The 22,321-nt window shown below is 45.1% G+C and overlaps 1 protein-coding gene across 3 annotated transcripts; it reads right to left on the bottom strand.

Moving 5' to 3' along the window:
* Positions 1-152: 152 nt before the first annotated feature.
* Positions 153-22,117, bottom strand: LOC127033766 (uncharacterized). 3 transcript variants are annotated; one of them, XM_050921949.1, is made up of 16 exons: positions 21,884-22,117; positions 21,255-21,381; positions 20,704-20,915; positions 18,604-18,766; positions 18,001-18,083; positions 16,061-16,221; positions 14,377-14,530; positions 13,138-13,313; positions 12,972-13,041; positions 12,198-12,350; positions 10,916-11,251; positions 8,568-8,677; positions 7,833-7,948; positions 4,303-4,432; positions 2,623-2,754; positions 153-829 (listed from the first exon to the last, which is right to left on the bottom strand). In XM_050921949.1, exons 1-16 carry the CDS (start codon positions 22,080-22,082, stop codon positions 611-613), a joined length of 2,541 nt encoding a protein of 846 aa, XP_050777906.1. In that variant the 5' UTR covers positions 22,083-22,117; the 3' UTR covers positions 153-610. The 3 variants fall into 3 exon arrangements, with proteins under 3 accessions (XP_050777906.1, XP_050777905.1, XP_050777907.1); XM_050921948.1 differs by having other exon boundaries at positions 12,972-13,313; XM_050921950.1 differs by lacking the exon at positions 21,255-21,381 and having other exon boundaries at positions 12,972-13,313.
* Between the last annotated feature and the right edge of the window lie 204 nt (positions 22,118-22,321).

Here is a 22,321-nt window from a genome sequence, read left to right as displayed (position 1 = left end):
TCTTAAGCTATTAAAATTCAGACCAGATAGGATGAAAGCACTTTTTTTTCCAGGAAAACAAATAACCTTAAGGGTGGAGCCTGCATGAGATGCACATAATTTATTTTGCTGAGGGGCAGGGATTTCCTACAATGTATGTGAGGAGTCTAATTTCCTACTCTCTTTTTGTCTTATTGATTGAGAGTGGTACATTCAGAACACCGATATAAGTTAAGAACATTGATATTTTCAACACTGCACAATTATGGATGATTAACAGTGAGTACGAATACATTTGAGTCTACGCCTTCACAGCTGTAAAGAGTATATATATGTAGGAACTACAGCATGCTTCTATCAGTGTACATGCGAACATCTATGTTCATGAACATATGTATTTGTATCAAACTGTATCCATTAGTGTCTTTGTTTCTGTGCATATATTTATCGCCAATATGTGCCCATATAACCCACATGATGCTACATAACCCACAGGTTGTGTAGCCTCACATATGTACCAGCATGTCACTGTGTGTATGTACATGTATGAATGTCCCATGGAAAATAGGCGCCTATGTTTTCACAGGTCTGTTCAACACAGCAATGATGGAACATCATCAGTTGGATGCTTTTAGCTTGTACGAAAGGATTGCTGGACTCCTTCAGGAGATGAGCTGGTGTCTGCTGTGGTTTGCAGAAGATGAAAGAGCTCAGATTCTGTGTCTTTAATTCTCTGAGCAACACAGCTCTTCTTAATTTCCAGCAACTGGGCCTGGTCTCTCTTTGCAGCCCAGGATTCCAGTTGCTCTGTGAAGTGTTGTGCTTCCTCCTCATGAATCCTGCCCAGCATCTGCCATAAAAATGTAAAATAAAACAGCACACTCCCATGGAGTCAGACAGCAGCAACTAGCAGCTACATCTTTCCTGAGGCAGCCTGGCTTAGGGCTAGAACGTAGCACTTAGAACCAGGAGACCTGGGTTCTAGTGATCTTGAGCAAGTGAAAAACTGTCAATCCCATGTCTGTACAATACCCACTTTTATAAAGCACAGCAAGATCAAGGGTTCAAAAATGCTATTGACTTTCAACTATTATCATCCTTCACTTATAGGGAATCAATCCTAAGACCCAGATTCGGTGGGTAAGTCTACAATTGCAATCAGAGGTGTGATTGCAGAATGTACATAGAAGTACCTGAGCTAGCTTTCACCTAGTTAGCATGGGCACTGATAGCAGTGAAGATGTGGCAGCACTGAAGTCTGTGCAGTTGCTTTTTGAGTTAATTGGATCAAAACTAGCTCAGATATGTCTATATGTCCTATATAAAACTGGTCATCATCTATTAAAGATTCACCACCATCTTCAGGAATATATTCCATGTAGAAGCCATTCCCCTTATATCCATATTTTTGTCCTTTCGTTTACTGAAAGGGACATATTTGCATAAAGAGAACCAGGATCTTCATTCTCCTGCTGGTTAATCCCCACTGCAAGTCACAAACATTGGTTGCTTCATAATCCATCTCCACAGCAACTATTTGTGATGATACAAACAGAAAGCTCTAACAGATGAGCTCTTAGGAAACAGAAATCCTGTATACATGCAACTGCTCACTGTGACAAGACATCAAGGAAAAGAACACCAAGAAATGAGAGACAGGAGTAGGACTAGTTCTCAACTGAATGTTTTCCCAAGTTTTCTACAGAGGGCTCTGGAAAGCTGCAATTTCATCTGGACTCTGCAGCTCCATGCAATGTTTGGACTGTAATTAATTATACCTTTTGATACTTCTATAGCAAAATAAAAGTGTGCAAAGTGTTTTTCATGTTCCAATGAATTAAATTTCACAACTGCTGTGAAAGTATCACTTATAGCCCATTTTATGGATGCAGAAACTGAGGGACAGAGAAGTAAAGTGATTTGTTCAAGATCATACATGGAACCAGGCAAAGATCTGGGAATAGAACTGAAGAGTCCTGGTGCTGTTCCCTGCTCTAACCACTAGTATACACAGCCTTACTGTTCTAGCAAAAGCTTATATTATGGAGACCCACATACATGTTACAAAGTTATCCAACTTCTAGATCACAGCATGCCCTGCTAGAGGCCTAGAGAAGCTTAGGTTCTGTTAACAACCACAAAGTTCAGTAAGTTTGCAGAATCCAAGACCAGCTTTCTTCTCCTTTTCCCTGTGTTTCAGAAGATATCTTGTTTGGCTGGATCTGCATAGGTAAATTTCTGACCTTCTGTTGCCACCTATATTCTGGGGCTAGATTTCTGGAGCACAGGGTTGTCAGCCTGCATGCCGCATGATGCTATGTCATTTGTGTCACAACAGAAGACTAAGTGATGGGAACACAACCATACAAGGCAACCTGCATGACAAAAGACTTTATACTGGAGGAAAATCTTTCCCCTTCTCTGATGAACTGAACTAATGATACTGGAGTTAATGGGTCTGCAGGAAAGGAGACAACTGGTTCAGGGATGTCTGAACTGTTCACTTAGCCTGGCTCTTCACCCTCATCATTTGCAACACAGGAGGCAAAATCATTAGGGGCTGCACCAAGTTGAAGGTGAGCTGTTGTGGACACCTCTGTGAAGTTTGGTAAATGCGCCAAGTCCATGAAAAGTGGTTCATACCGCAAATGATTCCTCCTGGATTCTGAGCTTCTGGTCCAGTAGTTCCTCCTCCTTCTGTATTGTCAAGGCCTGCACTGTGAGCTGGAAGAACTCCTCATTCAGACCATCCAGCATCTTCTCTAGCTTCGCAACCTTCCACAAGAAAATACAGGCTATTGAAACCCTTCAGTCAAAGAGCCCTCCAATGTGCAACCAAGTCAATTGACACTCAAAGGAACTGAATCCCTGATCCTTTCCACATGGAAATACACAGCGCTTGGATGCAGAGGTGGAATATATTTAAATAAATAGTGTTGGCGAGCTCACACTACCTAATTGCAGCCTTTCCCAGCAGGAGTCCCTGCTGGAGACAGAGGTGAAAGCCATGCAGGAGGTCACAGATGCTGTAATGCCATCAAGAAGAAAGAGTAACAGAGCAATGGCTGTGAGGAGAGTCCCCAGGCTCTCTTACCAAAAGTGACAATCGAGAGTGGTGAAGCAGTGGCACTGGGGGGGATCACCTATTCTCTTCTAAGAGTTGGCTGGTCTGTAAATCTGTCTGTCATACTAACAAAGCTTTTAAAATTTACTAGAAATTTTGGGTGCCCATCTTTCAAGGGGCCTGATTTCCAGAGTGCAGCTGCTTGGCACTTTCAGAATGTCACACCCTTTTAGGAGGTGTTAAACTGGGCACCTCAAAACTGAGGCACCCGAACGCCCTGGTGGCTATCAGTACGGTGGAAATGTTAAAATAAATGACTGAAAAATGAAGAGAAAATGTCATAAATTCAACTTCTATATATAAGGATCTAATTCTCCTCTCTCTTATGCTGCTGAAAAATCAGGAGTAATTCCACCTACACTGATGGAATAACATCAGGGAAGAACTGAATGAGCTGAAGTAGAATCAGATTGTCACACGTTGGCTAGAACCTGTGAATGAAGTAGGTACAGCCCTCTTGCACCACAATTGAAGCTACTGGTTTGGCCACTTAAGAGGCTGAGTAGCACCAGAGGCTATAAAAGGTCAGGGAAAGACCCAGTGAGTGTCATTTAAGAAAAGTCCTGAAACTGGAGGGGGGTCTCTGGGGAAAGCTGCAGAGAGCAGAATGTTCTCAGCATACCCTCTCTGGAAAGAGGGAGGAATTATCAGGGAGCCAGTGGAGGGTCTAGCCTGCTGTTCTTCCTGAACCTCAGACAATCAAGGCCAGAGAAGGCTGGAGGCTGAGAGCAGCAGAGGAAGATGTTTTCTGGCTCTTGGAACTAGAGAGCTGAAGCCAGCGGGCCAAAGAGGCTGCTCTGAAGAGCTGGGGCATGGTAAGGGATGCTGGAGCAGGGTCGGAAAGCCTGGTCATGGTGAGGGACACTGGGACTGGGCCTGAGAGCTGGGGCATGGCGAGGGACACCAAGACATGATGAGGGACACCAGGGCTGGGCCAGAGAACTGGGGCATGGAACACTGGAGCAATATTTGATGTATTGCCTGGATTACAGTGTTGGTATTTGTAATGTGCATGACTTTTTCTTCTGTAGTAAATTATCCCCACAAGGGCCATTTGTACTCAAGGACACTTTGGACTGTTTCTGAGGACTCTGAATGACAGAAAGTAAAATGGGTGGGCCTGTCATGTCACAGCTGCAGGACAGCATGCCACGTGGGGTCACCCTATGATACAGGCACACAGCCTATGAGCGACTGACCTGAATGCCAGAGGAATCTGCATTTCTCTTATCCCCCTCACCACTCCACTTCATTGCTCCTTTTCTCCTTGAACTTTCCATCATATCCTGAATCTCTGCCTGAAGCTGAAAATGTTGGTAATGTTGCAACCTAGACACAGAAAACACAACATGCACTTCTAGTATGACTCTTCTGATCACCCTCCAGAGTCTCCATTTTAATTCCTTCTTCACCTGCAATAGACGGGAAGGGAGTTGGGGAAACAGGATGAAAGAGTGAACTGATTCACTTGCAATCTCATAGCAAGCCTGGAAGCAAGTTTGGTAGGGTATGTCTACACAGCCGAGCTCTATAGATTTGAACTAGCAGGGCTTGGGCTAGTGCTGTAAAAACAGCTGTGTAGACAGTGCTTTGAAGTTGTGGCTCGGCCTCTGAATCCACCCCTAGGGTCCACATAGCTTCAGTAGAGCAAGGTCTGACTACTTCATAGTTTTCTTTGTCCAGAAAAAAATTACTACAACTAACAAAGTTACTCAATATCCTGCATGTTCCAACTCTCCCTTGACTCTGGGTGGGTTTGACATATTTTGGGCATCTTTTGCAGGTCCATGCAGCATATTTGTCCTATAGAGAACATTCATGTAGCATAAGGGGTGGAACCAAAAGCAAGCAAAGAGATTTTGCCATTTTTTTTTTTGAGAAGACAGTCTAATAATGCCAACTGTTGGGAATTTCCCCTTGCTATTCAGCTTAAATATTCCTTAGCTCAGTCTCATCTTTTTATTCTTTCAATGGTCCATCCTATCGCAATCCTCCTCCCCCCATTGCTATTAGAAGCTTCATGTACCTGTAGATAGTTGTCACGTCACCCTCAAGCTATGCTGCCCATTTTCAGTGGTAGCTCTTTTAATATATCATTGCAGAAAGCCTGCAGTGTTATTTGGCTCACAGAACTCTTCCTGGCAGACTGAAGAAGGAACTGCTACATCTTTCATTCTCATTACAACTTTAAAGTACATTACAAATATTAATTAAATACATCTCATAACCCCCGGTGTGAAATAAATAAGTCATATTAGTCCCATTTTTGCAAATGGGGAAAATGAGACTCAACTGGGGGAGGGTAAGTCACTGGCTTGATTATTAGAATCCTAGAGTGTGCAGACCACTAGACCACACCTTTCTCACTGCATACAAAGCATTCTCTAGGCTCGTTTCCAGGGCTCATAGTCAGAAACTCAGCTTAGATGCAATATCAGTGGCAACAGCTGCACCCATGGCTTTGATCTGTATCCAAATGTAACTTTGAAAGCAGAAGCAAAGTAGTCTAACACAAGAGTAGGAGGTATATATGCCATTTATCTATTTAGGCAAAAACTCACTATAGGAATGTACAGCAATTTTGCTCTGTAATTCCATATGGAGCAATTAATAGTTTCACAGATTCCAAGGCCAGAAGAGATCACTGCAATCATCTAGTCTGACCTCCGGTATAATACAGGCCAGAGAACTTCCTCAAAATAATTCCTAGAGCAGATCTTTTAGAGAAACACCCTATCTTGATGTAAAAATTGTCAGTGACAGAGAACCTTTGTTCCAATGATTAATTCTTCTCACTGTTAAAAATGTATGCCTGATTTCCAGTCTGAATTTGTCTAGCTTCAACTTCCAGCCATTGGATTCTGTTATTTCTTGCTCTGCTAGACCAAAGATTCCGTTATTAAATATTTATTTATAATATAGGTACTTCTATACTGTGATCTAGTCAGCAGTGCCACCCCTTAACCTTCTCTTTGCTAAACTAAGTAGAGTGAGCTCCTTGATTCTATTACTATAAGGCAGGTTTTCTAATCCTTTAATCATTCTTGTGGCTCTTCTCTGAACCCGCTCCAATTCATCAACTGCCTTCTTGAATTGTGGACACCACAGCAGGACACTCTATTCCAGCAGTGGTTGCACCAATGCCAAATACAGAGGTAAAATAACGTCTCTGCTCCTAATTGAGATTCTCCTGTGTATGACTCCAAGGATTACATTAGTCCTTATGGCCATAGTATTGCACTGGGAGCTCATGTTCTGCTAATTATCCACTACGACCCCCATATCTTTTTCAGAGTGTCTGCTTCCCAGCATAGAGTCCCCCATCTTGTAGGTATGGTCTATGTTCTTTGTTCCTAGAGGTATACATTTATGTTTAGCTATATTAAAATTCATATTGTTTGCTTGCAGCCAATTTACCAAGCGATCCAGATTGCTCTGTATCAATGATCTGCGTTCTACACTATTTACCACTGCCCAAATTTTGTGCCATCTGCAAACTTTATCAATGATATTCTTTCTTTTCTTCCAGGTCATTATAAATATTAAACAGAGTAGGGTCAAGAACAGGTCCCTGTGGGACACCATTAGAAACACCTGCTCAATGATCATTGCCCATTGAAAATTATACTTTGAGACCTATCATTTAGCTAGTTTAATCTGTTTGATGTGGGCCATATTAATTTTATATTGTTCTAGTTTTTTAAAATCAAGCTGTCATTTGGTACCAAGTCCAATGCCTTTCAGAAGTCTAAGTATGTTGCATCAACACTACAACGTTTTATCAACCAAACTTGTAATTTCATCAAAAAAGATATCAGGTTAGCTTGACAGGATCTATTTTCCATAAATCCATGTTGGCTGGCATTAAAATATTACCCTTCATTAATTCTTTATTAATTGAGTCTCTGATCAGCTACTCCATTATCTTGCCTGGGATCAGTGTCAGACTGTCAGGATTATAATTACCGGGCCATCTCATTTACCCTTTTTAAATAGTGGCACATTAGCTTTCTTCCAGTTTCTGGAACTTCCCCAGTGTCCCAAGAATTATTGAAAATCAACATTAATGTTGTCCACTGCCAGCTCTTTTAAAATTCTTGGATGCAACTTATCTTGACTGACTGATTTAAACATGTCTACCTTTAGTATCTCTAGTTTGACATCATCCTGAGATATTAGTGGAATGGAAAAAGTGTTATCATACAGTGAGATTACTTCCACTGTCTTTTCTCAAATACAGAACAGAAATATTTATTGAACAATTCTGCCTTTTCTGATTATTATTGATAATTCTAGTATTTCCATCTGATAATGGATCAATTCCACTGACAGGATTCTTTTTGTTCCTCATATACTTTAAAAAAACCACCCAAACCTCTTCATATTGTCCTTAGCTCTACTGGCCATAGATTTCTCCTTGTGTCCCTTTCCTTAATTTTTTTTTCTACAATTCCCAATTTCTGATTTATGTTCACTATTATAAGTTTTCCCTTTTTTCAATTATCTGTATCTATATCTAGCTAGCTAGCTGCCTTTACTTCCCCTCTAAACTAGGTTGGTTTTTAACCAATACAGCCTTCTTCCTTGACTGTGGAATTGTGTCTTTTGCGACATCTAGTAAAGTGTTCTTAAAGAGCTCCTGATTATCATCCACATTTTTCTGACTCAATTCTTCCTCCCAGTTGATATGGCTCATAATTGTTTTTAACTGTGTATTGATCTCCAGTACCTTTCATGTTGGGATTTCTCAAGGAATTGGGGATCTGGCGACATTCGGATGCTCAGAAGTTCTTCAAATATTGTCTGGGAGTCAAAGCAAGTAGATCGTTTATCTTCTGCAGGATCCTAAAATGAGCAACAAGAGAAAGGAAACAACCCATGAAGGTCACAATTCCAGAGGCTTATATCCAGAGATGCTGAATACCTGCACTCTTCCACTGATTTCAGCAGGAACTGTGGGTATTCAGCACATCTGAAAAAATCAGACACACAGACTCTCAATCAAGGTGTGAACACCAGAGGGTCAATCAAAAGAGCAACGTTTCCTCTCTGATCACACCGGATACTGCAAAAGTCCTGCAGGGAAATTAACTAATGAACCTGAGGAGGATTGGCTGCCTCTCACTGCAGAATTATTGCCATTCATGCTTCCTGGGCCATGTTTTACTTTTGGGTGTTAAAAGTGAAACTCATCAGTACCTCCAAGCTTGGTGCTGATACCATGTAAAGCTGCTAAAGTGTAATGACTTCAAGTCAAAACCATAAGTCAGCCCCAGGTATGCTTAGACGGTTCTTTAATGCATCAACAAACCTTGCATGAAGTCTGAATGTTCAACAAACCCAGTTAAACCAGGCAAATTTTGGGTGGATTGGAGCACATTTCACACTGCTCTAATCCACTGTCTCCTTGATCTGCATGTGTGATTGTCACTGCGGCTAATGGAAGTCACATAATCTCAACTACCTTCTCTACTGCTCCCCAGGAACACTGGAAAAAGGCATTGGCTAGAGCTGTGATGCCTTTGTTGAGTTCCACCTGAAAGCAAGAATGAGCAGTAGCAGCTGCTGTAGATCCTGGAGAAAGACAAAAGTAGTCAGAATCACACTCCATTCACACCACTCATCTTTAGCGATCACAGTCCTTTTAATACAATAGTATAACCTCTTTAGCCACTCCACTGAGCACACATGATAGCAGAAAAAAGAGTAGCAAAGGCAAAAGTAACCAAAGCATTTGTCCAGCAGAAATAGTTTTAGAAATAATGGAAGATGACAGTAAGAGACATAGGGTCTCGATACACACTAAGCAAGTTTCTCCAAACACTGCAGTTGGGTTTTACAACTAGTTTTCATGAACCAGGTTTAAAAGCAGTACACATTTTTAGAGACACATCCCCACAGTACACAGGCCAATCGTGTCAAAGGGATTGGGGCCAGCGGACAACTACAGCTAGAAACAATAACTCCTTTCTCCTTTACTAATGCTAATTAGAAAGAGATTAAACAGATAAAGAGAGAGTGAGAGAGATAAATAAACAAAAATCCACGCCTCATTGCAAACAGAGAATTACACATTGTAATGATATAGGATGAAGTTGGTTGATCTGACTGTATAATGTTCAAAATGCCACAGTAACATCATACATGTATGTAATACATTGTGTTCCTATGGAACTCAAAGTATGTCCTACACTCTATGGGTCTGATTTTCAGGGATGCTGAGCACCTGCAGTTGTGGTGGTAGGTACCCATCACCACTGAAAATCTAGCCCTATATGTGTAACTGCCTTCCAGTGATGCAAGGGAGTAATCAACAAACCGAAGACAAGCTGTAGTTGTGGGAGTACGATATTCACCAAGGACATTGAGGCAAACCCCTATTCTTACAAAAAGTGCCATGAGATCTTTAGGGCCTGCTTCTACTCTCACAAAAGAGAAGCAAGTCCTTGATGTCCACATCAGGAAGATGGGACCTTGTTTTTTTAAGGCAAACTCCATGTTGGTCAGAAGGATGAAGGGCTGAACTGAGCTTAATGGTATTTGAACCTATAGTTCCAGTCATTTCAAACCTGATACTCAGAGTCCCAAGACAACCCCTCTGGCTGGTATATAGAAACAACAACAACATGTTTCTTTATGGGGAATGTCCAACTTGGATTCATTTTGATGCTATCCTAAAGTTAATTAAAGGAATCAGCCTGGATACTCAGCAGCCTGCCAACCCAGCTAGCATATGTATGCTACCTTCACTATCCCTGGACATGTACAGCCCATCTAGCATACACTGGTCCTATTTTCTACATATATATATAGAGAGATATAATGTAAAGCTTAATTAAGTTCAGTGACCAGAGGAGGGGAATCTTGAAATTGGGGATGACCTAGGAGCTTTGGGATTCACCTCCATTGATTTCAGATCAGTAGCCCAACAGCAACATAGAGGCTGCTAATACTCATTAGCTGAAGTTACAGAAAGTGGTTCTGAAGCGTCACTGAATTCCAAAGCTCTGCATGTGATGGTCTGACATTTCCTTGATGTGTGATTTGCATGGTAAGTACAGGGTAGGTGCATGCTCTCTTTCTCTTGCCAATGATTCACTGTGAAGCACAAACACCACTAGCTGCTTTCTGCAGTGATGTAATGATAGTTAGCAGTTGGAGCAATGGAAAAAGTTGTGCAAACACCTTTAAAGAACAAACCAGTTCGCTTATCAGCTCTGAGGCTTGCAAAGGGATAGAAAATAAGAGTGAAATCCAGGCTAAATCCTCAGCTGGTGAAAATCAGCATAGCTCCATTGACTTCAAGATTTATTTAGATTGTAGGGTTTTGGGGGCTGGGACTATCATGTAGAATTTGTGCAGCACCTTGCACAGTGGGATTCTGGTCCATGACTGGGCACCATGTTAATACAAATTATAATAATAATTTTAACAGCTGGAGACCTGGCTCTCAAAGAATTCAAACATTCAATGAAAGCCTCCCTTGTATTGGCCTGTGATACTACTGCTGGAGGCAGTAGGCCCAGGGCCTTTGAAGTTTGAGCCTCAGTATCAGGGTCAGAAAGGGCTCGAAGCATCTGGGGAAGGGAATAATGTGAGTGGTGTCACGTAGAGCAGCCCTGCAGGACTCTAGATAGAGCTGTGTCCAGGAGAAAAGAAAACCAAACTTTGCCCAGACAGCAAACTCAAGCAACAAAGAAATTATTGGGGCTATGAAGACATCCCTATAAAAGAACCTGTTCCTCACTGCTGAGTCACAGATAGAATATAAATAGCAGACACCCTGCTCCCATCGATTGCTGCCACTCATACCTGCTTTGATCCATGCCATAGCATTCAGCAGGATGGATATAAATTCCCCAGCATTCTCCAGGCGTGCTGAACATATATACAGGAACCTGTTGGTGGCATCATAGTAGGAATCTCCAGGGCTTTGGAGACCCTCTTGGACGCCTTCTGGGCTTTGGTCTGGGACTGTCTGAGCCAACATGAGTACCACAGCCGGGTGGGAGCAGGCCCTGCTTAGCAGGCGAATCACAGTGCAGCCGAAGTGGTAAACCACAAACTGGCGAGGGGACAAGCTGGCCAGATCTGTGGTGACCAGTGAATTCCTGGTGGACCTCAGAGAACTGTCTCTCAAATATGCCTCTGGAAAAGAAAAGACATAGCAATTCAGGTAAGCAATCTAGCATCATTCCCTGCTCCTTGGAGCTGTCTTCTTCCCTCTGTCAACCAATACCATTTCCTGCTCCCTGGAGCAGTCTTCTTCCCTCTGTCAACCAATACCATTTCCTGCTCCCTGGGGATGTCCTCCACCTGTGAACTAGCACCATTCCCCTACTATCCACAGCTCTCCTCCTACCTCTGTGAAATTCTCCACAATAAGCTAAAATTCTGCAAGCTATTTCCTTCCCATTATCCCAGGCTTCCAGAAAGATACTTCCTAGGGATGCACAGAGCATAGGTGTAATGGCACCCTGCACAGAGGGTTATGCCATTATAAACTGCTGGGTTCTTTAAAGAAGGCTGGGGCAAATGAGTCCAGTGTCTGCTGCCAAGACACGCTTTTGTGGGCTCCATATACAAACTGTTACATGGTACTTCCCATTCCCACCCACCGAGCCATGACTGAAAGCTCCCTGTAGCTTCAGGTTTAGCAGCTTGCCTCAGACATGTCCAATCCCCAGAGGAGAGATATCCTCAATCTCCCCTAAGCACTGTTGCTCTTACTGTCATTTTCAAGAGGTGAATGGGCCCCAGAGACTGACTTTTCCTCTAATCTTTCCCGGCCAGGATTGAGGCACACTGCCAGGGAAGCTTGCCCTTTTAATACTTATGCTGTATCTGTGGATCAACAGAGGACTTCATTCTCCAGGGAGGTCAATCCACCAGCTATGACTCATGTTAAACTAGTTAATGAACTGCAGAGATATTTTATGTATAAGACTATGTAAGAGTCACTCATCTGGGTGCAAATGTAGAGTGGACTTTGTAATTAATTATTCTTCCTCCCGACAGCAATTGTGTATGTTTGCATTCTGCACCTCAAGGGGCACAGGCTTCAGGACACGCAAGAGGAATTTTGCTTCATTACCTGCAGCAGAAGCAATAGGACACTGCTGCTGCTTCTCCAAAGCCTGCCTGATCTCACGCAGGGTCCTGGCAAGGGGGGAAGTTGCCATCAGACTCTCCACCTCAAGCTCAGTCAGACAGGCCAGCATGGCCCTCCCAGGCTGAGGACCTAGACCTGGGAAACACAGACATGGCATGTCAGCTAGAGGAACACCTCCAGGCCTGGAGAAAGGAGGTGGCTTCATGAAGATGGCTGGACAGGTGGGTAATTACTGTGTAACACATTGCCACAAGCAAGAACTGTAGTGCCTAGAAAGAATGCTTCTCCTGAGCCCTAGGTGGTAAGAGAATCACGGATCTGATGCTCCTTCATATCTAGATGGTGTTTGGTTCTCCAGACAGCCTCCACCTAGTGACTGATCAATGGAGTGGCACCCAACATCTTTCACAGGAGGTGGTTGCTGAGTTAATGGCTGCAAAATGGCTAGGGCTCCTGTGGATTTCTCCCCACCACAATATCGTTGTATGCACTGGGAGCGAGGGTCCATGTGCTGTAGGGCCTTTCTTGGACTGGTGTACAATGAGAGCTTACTGGGCAATGCTCTTTCACTTTACCACCATTTTAAAAAGACCTCTCCGTAAATACTAATTATAAAATGTCCAAAGAAAATTTAAAAAAGAAAAAGTGTCGCTACCCATACACTCTGGTGATTATTTTAACCAAGTATCTATCTAAGCAGCCTCCACAGCACCTCCTGAATTGTTACCGTGTCCACAGCTGAACCATGGCTCTTACCTTGTTCTTCGCAGGTGACAAAGGGGCCTTTCTTATTGGAGCATCCGTAGTGCTGGAGCCCGCCAGGATCCTGTATGACAAACAAGGCCCAAGTATATAGACATGGACAGAGACACAAGCCATTGGGAATAATACAGAGGTCCATTTTGGGTAGGCTGTTCTTCACCTGCCCTCCCTCCGCTCCTGCTTTCCTTTGACTGGCCAGGCTGGATTCTGCCGTCCTATCCTGTCCCTGTATGTGCTGTGATGGCTCTTGCTTCACAATTGTCTTCTCATAATGGACTTTACCAAGTAGGATTTTCAGAGCTTTCATTAACTCTGTTGCCTCTCGCCACTCAGCACCTAATGAATTCAGCAACAGCAATAATCAAAGATTGTTCCACATATTTATAAAGCCCTGCTCATTCCCAAGTGCTTTAAAACCTATATGCAAGTCTCATTTATCCACCACTGACATGCAGCCAATGTGGTCTTGGTTTACAAGTGTATGGTATTTTAGGACAGGAAGCTAAGAATGCTGTACTTACACTACTGGGAGAACGTACAGAAGCTCTGCGGAGTTAATGGAGCTGGGATGTGACTGGGGCACTTAGATTGGGACTAACAATCTTAGTGGAGCCTCAGTTTTACATCTCATTTGAAAGGGAGCTCAGAAGGCAGCCCAGTTCCAGGCTTGACTCAAGCTTTATGAATTCAGACCACTGCTGACGGTAATAGGTTCATGGAGGATAGGTCCATCAATGGCTTTTAACCAAGATAGTCAGAGGTATGGATCACTCGCTAATTGCCCTGTTCTGTTCATTCCTGAAGTGTCTGGCACTGGTCACCATCAGAAGACAGGACACTGGGCTAGATGGACCTTTGCTCTGACCCAGTGCGGCCGTTCTTATGTACTTAATACCTGTCTGTAACACTGTGCAACCAGTGTATTTCATCTCCAGCCCTTGTGGAAGAGTCCTATAAATTAGAATTTAATAGGGTTAATATCTACAGGGCTCTCAAAATTAGAACTCTGTGGAATTGGATGGAGAATTATGACTTATCTTATGCCATTCCATAGAATTTAATAGAGAATTATAGGTCTGCTATGGAATCCTATAGGTTGGGTCCAATAAAGCCAATGGAAAAAGATGATAATGCCCTATTGAATTTCTTAAGGTTTACAGCAAGGTCTACAGATTTCACCCTGTTTGATAGGCCTCTTCCTCAAAGGAACTTACTTAAGGAGCTGCCATCAATTCCTATGGGAATTGTGACTTGCAGTGACATGGAAAACTGAGACATTGAGTTGTCTCTTCTCTCCATTTACATGAACCATGTCTTTCCTAACCATGCTGTGGATGGCTCATGGAGCACCTGCCATCTAATCCCTACTGCTCTCTTCCCTCCATTCTGGTTCTCTCACCTGTGTGGCCCATTGCTTGAAAGTCTCTGCTGGTCAATTCGTCATTTCGCCCAATGCCCATGGCCGCCTGGGTGCTCCCCTGGGTTCTATGCACTGAGATGCTTTGCCTGGAGAGGCCTTTCAGCCCTTCAGAGTCCAGAGTTTGCACCATGTCCTAGTTACAGAGAACAGCATCATCATGTTTTACCGCTCTTGTGTTCACTCCTCCCTTTCCCAGCCTCTCCAACTAAGCACACAGACACGATGGGCTAAATGCCACCTTCACATGCACGTCCCATGCTGGCATCCCAGGGCAGAATTTGACTCTAGATCACGTGCATTTGTAAGGACACTATAGTATCAGGTGAACTTTGTGTGGCTTAGAGTAAGAGTCTAAGAGTATTCTATATGCCAAATGACAGGTGCAGCAGTGGGTGTGAATCTCCTTAACACTGGGAAACTCCTGAAAGGATTCCAGGAGCCCCATGGCTCTGCCTAACTGCTCTGTAGAGCCCCCAGGGAGCAAATGCACTGCAGCCCCTTGCAAAACTAGAGCTGCCAGCCCATGCTTCTGTCTGTACAGTGCAAATAAATCCAGCACCTCTCTCCTGGACCAGGCAGTAGAATGAGACTCAGAGCAAGGAGCCATGCTTTCAGCAAAAATGTAGCCGGTACCAGGAACATTTGTGGCTATGGAAACCACACTAGGCATTTAAAATGAGTTGCACTTCTGGTACCTGTGACCCAGGGCAGCTGAGTTCCAAAGTGCTACTTGACAGGTCACTCCTGAAAGGAATGTTGCATTATGGGATTGCAGCCAGAGGACCACTTATACCAGTATAGTCATGTGTGCATCCATACTGCCATTGTGATAACAACTGTACTGGAGGAGGCTCATGTCTCTCCCCAAAAGGAGCGAAAATACCCCAAAAAGAAGAGGGTTTTGTTGTTCAGGGACAAAAGTAAGGGTGGATAATCATGAGGCCGTGCATGAGGTGATAAACTTTCTAGTGCAGACCAGGCCTAACACACATTGAAAATCTGGCTAATAGGCTAAGTACCAGGGATCCAGAGCCCACAGGTAGCAAAAACCTGGAGCAAAGAGTTTCATCCAATACTGCACTACTATATAGCCACGACCAGAGTCAGAGGTATTTCCACTGGGAGCAAATTCCAGAAGTGAAAACCGGGAAATGCCTTTTGGCTGGTTGTCATGCGTGTCACCCCGGGGACAAGGTGTAGAAGCACTCCAGCTACATGCAAGGGACTGGGCACTAGGGGAAGCTGTTGGCTGAGAGAGGTGGGCTCTGGCACTTCCAGGCTCTGTAGTGATTATCTCCCTGATCTTCACCCAGAAGTGGACTGGTAGCCAGTGAGGAATGATATGTTCCTGCTGGTCTGCCTTGCTCAGAGAGCGGACAACTGTATGCTGCACCTGCTAGCCTTTCAAGGGTAGCTCCAAGTAGAGTGTGCTGTTGTAGTCTAGCCTATATATATAGAGCTAATGAAGGCATTGCTAACCACAATGAGGTGAGAGTAGAAGGATGGAATCTCTTGCCTAGCTGCACATCTCTCTGGCCATTGCTGCTATTGGGAATCCTCAGGCACAGCAGCTATACTGAGTCAATTCCTACCCAGTAAACTATCTATGCTACAAGGTCCAAGGTTCCAAGATCCCCTTCCTTAAGCTCCTCTCCATACTGACCATCAGACCCTGGATCCTCTGGCTGATCGCCCTGTAAAAGGCCAACACATCCACCCTGTGTTTTGCCATCTGAGAAGCCAGGTGAAGGTTTTGGTCCTCCAGTTTATCATATAGGGTTCGGACGCTGAAATCTTCCAGGTCCCTCAGTGCGGGCTGCTCGCCTGAAACACAAAGTACCTCTCATTTCCCATTGCTGACTGGAAGGCCTGAAGATATTTCTCTCCTTGAGAGTCACCAGCTGAATCTCCAAATGGCTATGATCTCATGATACACCTTTTCATTCTGGACCTTTAATACCAATCTACATCCCAGCATGCTTCACAGAGTGCAATAAACGGTAATGGGAGAGAGAGATGTATGGTGTGAAGGAGGAAAGGAGAGTTGAGTCGATGAGACAGGAGATACAGGGAGGCTGTTGCACATGGCTGGAGCTGCAAGTGGCTGCAGAACAGAAGGCCTTTACCCAACAATGGCAAGATTGTGAGGGTCAGAACCAATGCTAGATACCTGGAGGGAATGGAATAGAGCAAGATAAAGCCCACCGTGACGGTAGCTGGATAAAGTGCTTTGAGGGTTCTAATAAATAAGAACTGTTCATAGATCTGTCTTCTGAAATGAAAAGGGAGACCCAATGGATCTGTGGATAAGGGTGATGTAGTCAGATATTTTTATATGTGAAAAGAGAGCTGTGGTGTTCCTATGAATTGCACAGTTATTTAAAAAAGCTCATTGGATTCAGCCCCACTGGCCTTTCCTTGTTTGGAGAACAGAAACCCAGTCTCAGCGGGAGTGCAGAAGGAATGCATAAAGGGCCAGCTACAGTATTTTCATAACTCAGCCCTACACTTCTTGTGTGTCCTTAAGTCACATCTCCTGCATGGGTCTTATTCTGCTGATCTCTCCCACAAGGAGAAAGAGACCAGCCTTTGTAATGTGCTTTGAGATCTGTGTCTGAAAAGTGCCAGTTAAGTGCTAAGTGTCATTCATTCTCTGATATTACCATTGGGGTTGTGTCGTTTACACCACAGCAGCTTTTGCATATTAGTATGTTCTGACTGTTGGTGCAGTGCCTAACTGGAATCACAATAACAATATATTTATTATTGTTTTTCTAGGAGATGCGAAAGAACAAACACCTGGATCCAAGGACCTGTCTGGCAGTGGAAATGAAAAAGCCATCCTGTCTCTCTTAGAGCAGGGGCCAGTAAAAAGACAGCCACAGAGCACAGATACCAAGTGCTGTTTTTTCAGAACTTCACGGAACTTTGCTGAACAGAGCAAAGAATCTTCTCCTTGGAAGTTCCAGGCCCCACAGCCCCAGCCCACTATGTCCAGTTCGGCTCTTAGGTTTAGCTTTTTACAGCACAGCAGTTCCCAAAGACACTAGATGGTGCCACCTGCTGGGTCCTGAATTTATTGCATTAGCATGAACCACACCTTGAGCCCATCACCTCTGAGATGTTGTCACTGAAGGAGGGGAAGACAGACTGTAGGTTGCTGAGCACTTAGAGAACATAAGAGCCAACAGCAGAATACAGGGCCCTCATTTTCCAGGAGGTTGGCTTTGCTCTTTAATGTTGTGCATCTCTCCCTCACCTCAGATATCCTGAGGGTGGTTACCCTCCTCACTACAAGGTGTGTATTCGGGAGGGACTCTTAAACCCATTACACAGCTGGCAGGCTCCTGTCCCACACTGAGGAAAGAGAAAGTGTTTGAATGGAAGGAGGAGCCTATCAGATGTTTGTGTCTCTGAGTGACATGGCAGCCTGAGTGAGTGTGTGACCACAAATGTATGGGCATCGGCATGAGTTTCCAAGTGTGCAGGCACTGGGATACTATGGTATAGGTGTGGTACATGAATGAGAACAGAACAGAGTTGGTGGGAATGAATCTGAGCAAGTCAAAAGGAGAAAGTCTAGCCTTTGACAAAGTGCTTTACCTGGACCATGGATAACTCCTTTCTCTCCAACATCAGCTCCTCTTCCAGAACCCCGGGGACCAAGGGCTTCATAGAACTGAAGGCTGGAGAGAGAAAAAGACAGTGTGATGCACATCCATGAGTGGAGCAGTACACGCATGCTCCATGCACCCACTCACAGGCCAGTGCAAGCTCCCAGCAGCAGCAGCAGCAGCTGCAGTGTAACCAGTCCAGTTCAGACACTAGATTAATATTTTCCTTGTTGATTCTGGAGTAAGAGGGGTAAGGAGCAGAGAACCAGGCAAAGTGATTCATGCAAAAAGAGTGAGATGATGGCACCATGCAGAGGATGCCGGTGGAGATGCGAATGGGAGGGCCCTGGAGTGCAACAGAGGAAACCATCACTCTGTGGGGAAGCAGAGAAGCTTCATCTCTGTGCAGTTGAGGACCCATCACACTGTGATGTTGGATAGGAGTGCAGTGCCAAAGGCCAACAGGGATCAGTACCCCACCTGGACTGTGCAGTAAGAAGCCCGTTTCCTTTATTGCTCTTGCACTCTATCCTGGAGGCCTCTATTTGTAAGCCCCAGAGCCAGCAGTGTCCCAGCATGCAGACAGACTCACCTGTCTTTAATGAGGATGTACTCAGGTGGGATGTGTGGCTCACCCAGGCTCCTCCACTGTGGCTTCCAGTTGTTCATGGGACTGGGGCTAAAAATGGGGGGCCTCAGCATGATAGCCAGGGTCATCAGCACAACCATCAAGAAGCCCAGGACAAAGAGCACTGCTAGAAAGACCAGGCGAGATGGCCAGGTGAGGGAGCTATGTGTCAACATCAGTGACTGAGTGCCGCCATGGTACCTGGGATGGTACCATGGTGCAGAATGGTTGGAGCCTGGGCTACCCTTTTATCTAGTGTATCATTAGGGGAATCATGGAAAGGATATCACCTAGTGATGGACTGGCCTTGCACATCCAACAAGAGAAACCCTAAAGGCCGCCTGCAAACGGAATCAACATCATCTCATTGACTTCCTCCATTGGTGCTGATGCCTCCAGCATCTAAAGCAGGAGGGGAACTCACCATTTCTGATGCAATCACCACTGACGTGCTTCAGAGGGGCACTGCCTTCTCCATACCCAATAACAGGGACATCTAGCAACCTCCATCACCTTGGCTAAGCACTCCCCTTCTCCTTAGCCCCAACCTAGCCCAAAGGAACATTTAGCCACCCCACCTTCACTAATCACACTCAGGTAAGGAGGGCTGTGGAATGGTCCCTGTAGGCCTGGCATGCGTGTGGATGGAAGGGAAGTTCAGCACTGATAGCTGAAGCCGGTGATGGAAGCTGGTGCTCTTGCTTGCAGGCTGCTCTTTCAGGCATATTTCTGCTCTCTCTCTTGACTAGTTGAAGGATAACGGAGCCAGGCATCTGAGAGCCCCCTCCAGAGCCGTGCTCCTGGAATCAGACCTTCCCAAATGTTTTTACAATAAATTTATTTCCTTCCAGTTTATCAGGAAACACTAACAACTGGCAGTCTGGTGCTGAGGAGAAGGTAGCCATTGATTACCTGCATTCATTCCATGAGAACTCGGGGGGGAAAGGCAGCCCCTTTAACTCCTGCCTCAGGCCTATTGCTAGCTAGGGACAACAGGAAGCCTTAGAAGGGTTGGCTCCAGGAGGGAAGGGTACTGATGAGAACAGGAAAAGGCCAGGGGCTTGATGCTATTTCCAGAGAGGCAGACTGGTTTAAGCATTTATAACTGTTGCCTGATGGGCTTAAGCACCCTCTGATGCATCTGAGGATGGACTGGGGAGTGAATGAGAAGGAAGACTCTGCCTTTGGCGCAAGAGGAAAGTTATGGGGACCCATTACTTAAAATATAAACAAGTTCCCCTGCATGGGCAGGGGCTTAGCACTGAAGGGCTATGAAGTGCATGGTGCCTTTCCATCCCTAGCACAGCCCCTTAATGGCCATAGTTCTATGAGCACCTCCTCACTGTCAATGAACTTCTGCCCCAGTGGGACCCAAAAGCCCCTATTGTGGCTGGTCCAGCTACAATTCGGGCCTTCTGGAAGCTTGTAGAATGTAGCTCACCATTCACACACACAGACGATATTAATCTAACAATGCGGCTGTCTCTCTGCAGGATGAGGGTACTGAGAGATGCTCCCCATGAATTACAGCAGCTGACCCTGCAGGCAGGGGCGGCTCTATGTACTTTGCCACCCAAAGCATGGCAGTCAGGTGGCTTTCAGCGGCATGCCTGGGGAGGTCCGCCAGTCCCATGCCTTTGGTGTACCCACTGCCGAATTGCTACCGAAGCCGTGGGATCGGCAGACCTCCTGCAGACATGCCACCAAGGGCAGCCTGACTGCTGCCCTCATGGCAACCAGCAGGCTGTCCCCCGTGGCTTGCCGCCCCAGGCACGTGCTTGCTGTGCTGGTGCCTGGAGCCGCTCCTGCCTGCAGGAGGGACATGAATAGATTGGGACAGCCAAATTAACCCTTGGAGCAAGCTCACTCATGTCAAGGGGTTTACACCAGGGATAGAATTGGCCCATCAGTGCATGATGCCTATAAAAGTGCTTCTTTCTGGTTAGTGGAAAGAGAATCCTATTAAAAGGGTATGTAACAAATGGGAGTTCATTCCTACACTACAAGGAAGGTCACCAACAAACTCCTTTGGTTTAATGTATCAATTTGCCTTGACTGCTGTACCTGAGATAGTTGCCCAGTCAGGAGCTAAATTTAGTGCATGATGTTTCAGAACGCCATGTCTGGCCAGCTGGTATGGAGAGGAGGGCTGGAAGGAAGCATTGACAGGGTCACAGCCCATGTTCTCCTCATTTACAGCCACAATCAAGATACGCTCCTGAACGGTGCTATCCCTGAAAACGTATCTCCCAGGATCTAGGAAAACATGGGCAAACCTGAAGGAGAGAAGGAGAAGATACAGACAGATCCAACTGCCTTTAGGGTTAGGATCTACAGCCATTAGCAGCCAGAAATCTAAATGCCTTATCTGGAAGAACCATTCTTGGGAGGACTCAATGTTCATATTCATTCAGGGCCTGATTCAAAGCTCTTTCCATGGACTTCAGTGCATCATACCCTCAGTCCAGGATTTTCACATGCTGCTCTTTGCCATAGACCTAGCCTTTCACCGAAGGAACCACCCTCCTCCAGGAAGAAGGGAAACATACAACTTATCTCATCATAACAACATCACTCAGTCTTGAGCTCCCTTCCCCATTAGCATTAGGAGTGACCTGGAGATGTTGAGGTGAGTCTCCCGAATAAGGTGGTCCAGTCTTCGGAAAGGACCAAAATCCCAGACAGGGTTGCTGTTGTACAGATGTTGTTTCTGATAGATGGGGTAGTGGCTGGAAGTGCGATCTGGGAACGAGCAGCACAGAGTTTGCATCCATCCTAACCAACTGGCTCAGAATTGCTATCAGGCTGCATCGCACTGAGCAATGCGTGGGACCAAAGTGGTGTTACACCATCTAATGATAACACTTTGCACATCACAGCACTAAGGGTCTCACAGTGTTTTACACACACACACACACACACACACACAGACACACACACGAAGCCTCACAATCAGGGAGTAGGTACTTTTATCCCCATTGTACTGATAGGAAAATTAAGACAACAGTTAAGTGACATATATATGGCCACTTAGTGAGCCAGTGGCAGATCCTATAATAGAACCCAGGAGTCCTCTGCAGTCAGGCGTGTCTAAAGGTAGAAAGGCAGGGGACATGTAGAAGAGATGCAGGCGTGCAGTACCAGCCCATAGTTTGATACACAGTCATATACGTGGTGGGTCTAGGCACATAGGATGATTAGACTGACTAGCAGACAGCATGTGAATCCACACAACAAGACTCACTGCGGGGATGGATGGTGAGCTGGAAAAGGATGGTATCTCCCACATTCAAACACACAATAGGGTTGGGGATGCAGGGTAAGGGATAGGTATCCTTGGAGGAGGCAGTCTGCTTGCCACGCCGAACTCTCTGCAATGGCAGATCCAGCCACAAATCTCCTGGGGAAGGCAATGGAGAAAAAGAGGACAGGAGTAGGAGCATTGCCAGAAGAACACATGCCAAAGAGGCAGCGTCAGACAACACCTACCCCATGACAATGTAAAGACACTTCCCTCCCATCTTTCTGCTCTGGGGACCCAACTCTGCTTTCACTGAGACCAGTGTCAAGCAGGAGTGACCTAACTGAAATCAATAGTCTAGTGGTGGGAGAGGAGCATCAGGCCCTTTCTTGTCAGTGCATTGATCTGCGAAGATACAGAATCCTCCACTAGTTTCTTGGA

This window comes from Gopherus flavomarginatus, chromosome 13 (assembly GCF_025201925.1).
Source record: "Gopherus flavomarginatus isolate rGopFla2 chromosome 13, rGopFla2.mat.asm, whole genome shotgun sequence".
NCBI lineage: Eukaryota > Metazoa > Chordata > Testudines > Testudinidae > Gopherus > Gopherus flavomarginatus.
Note: the sequence above shows the minus strand (reverse complement) of the source record. Positions and strands in the feature narration are given on the sequence as shown.

Bases quoted from the DNA above. Each gene is read 5' to 3' on its own strand.
- LOC127033766 (XM_050921948.1), bottom strand. From the start codon at position 22,082: ATGCTCCTACTCCTGTCCTCTTTTTCTCCATTGCCTTCCCCAGGAGAT. The intron at 16,222-18,000 runs GTAAAGCACTTT...TTTGTGTTTCAG, and splicing joins AGGAGTTATCCATGGTCCAG to GCGAGCAGCCCGCACTGAGG. The intron at 13,314-14,376 runs GTGAGAGAACCA...TGAATTCATTAG, and splicing joins TCAAGCAATGGGCCACACAG to GTGCTGAGTGGCGAGAGGCA.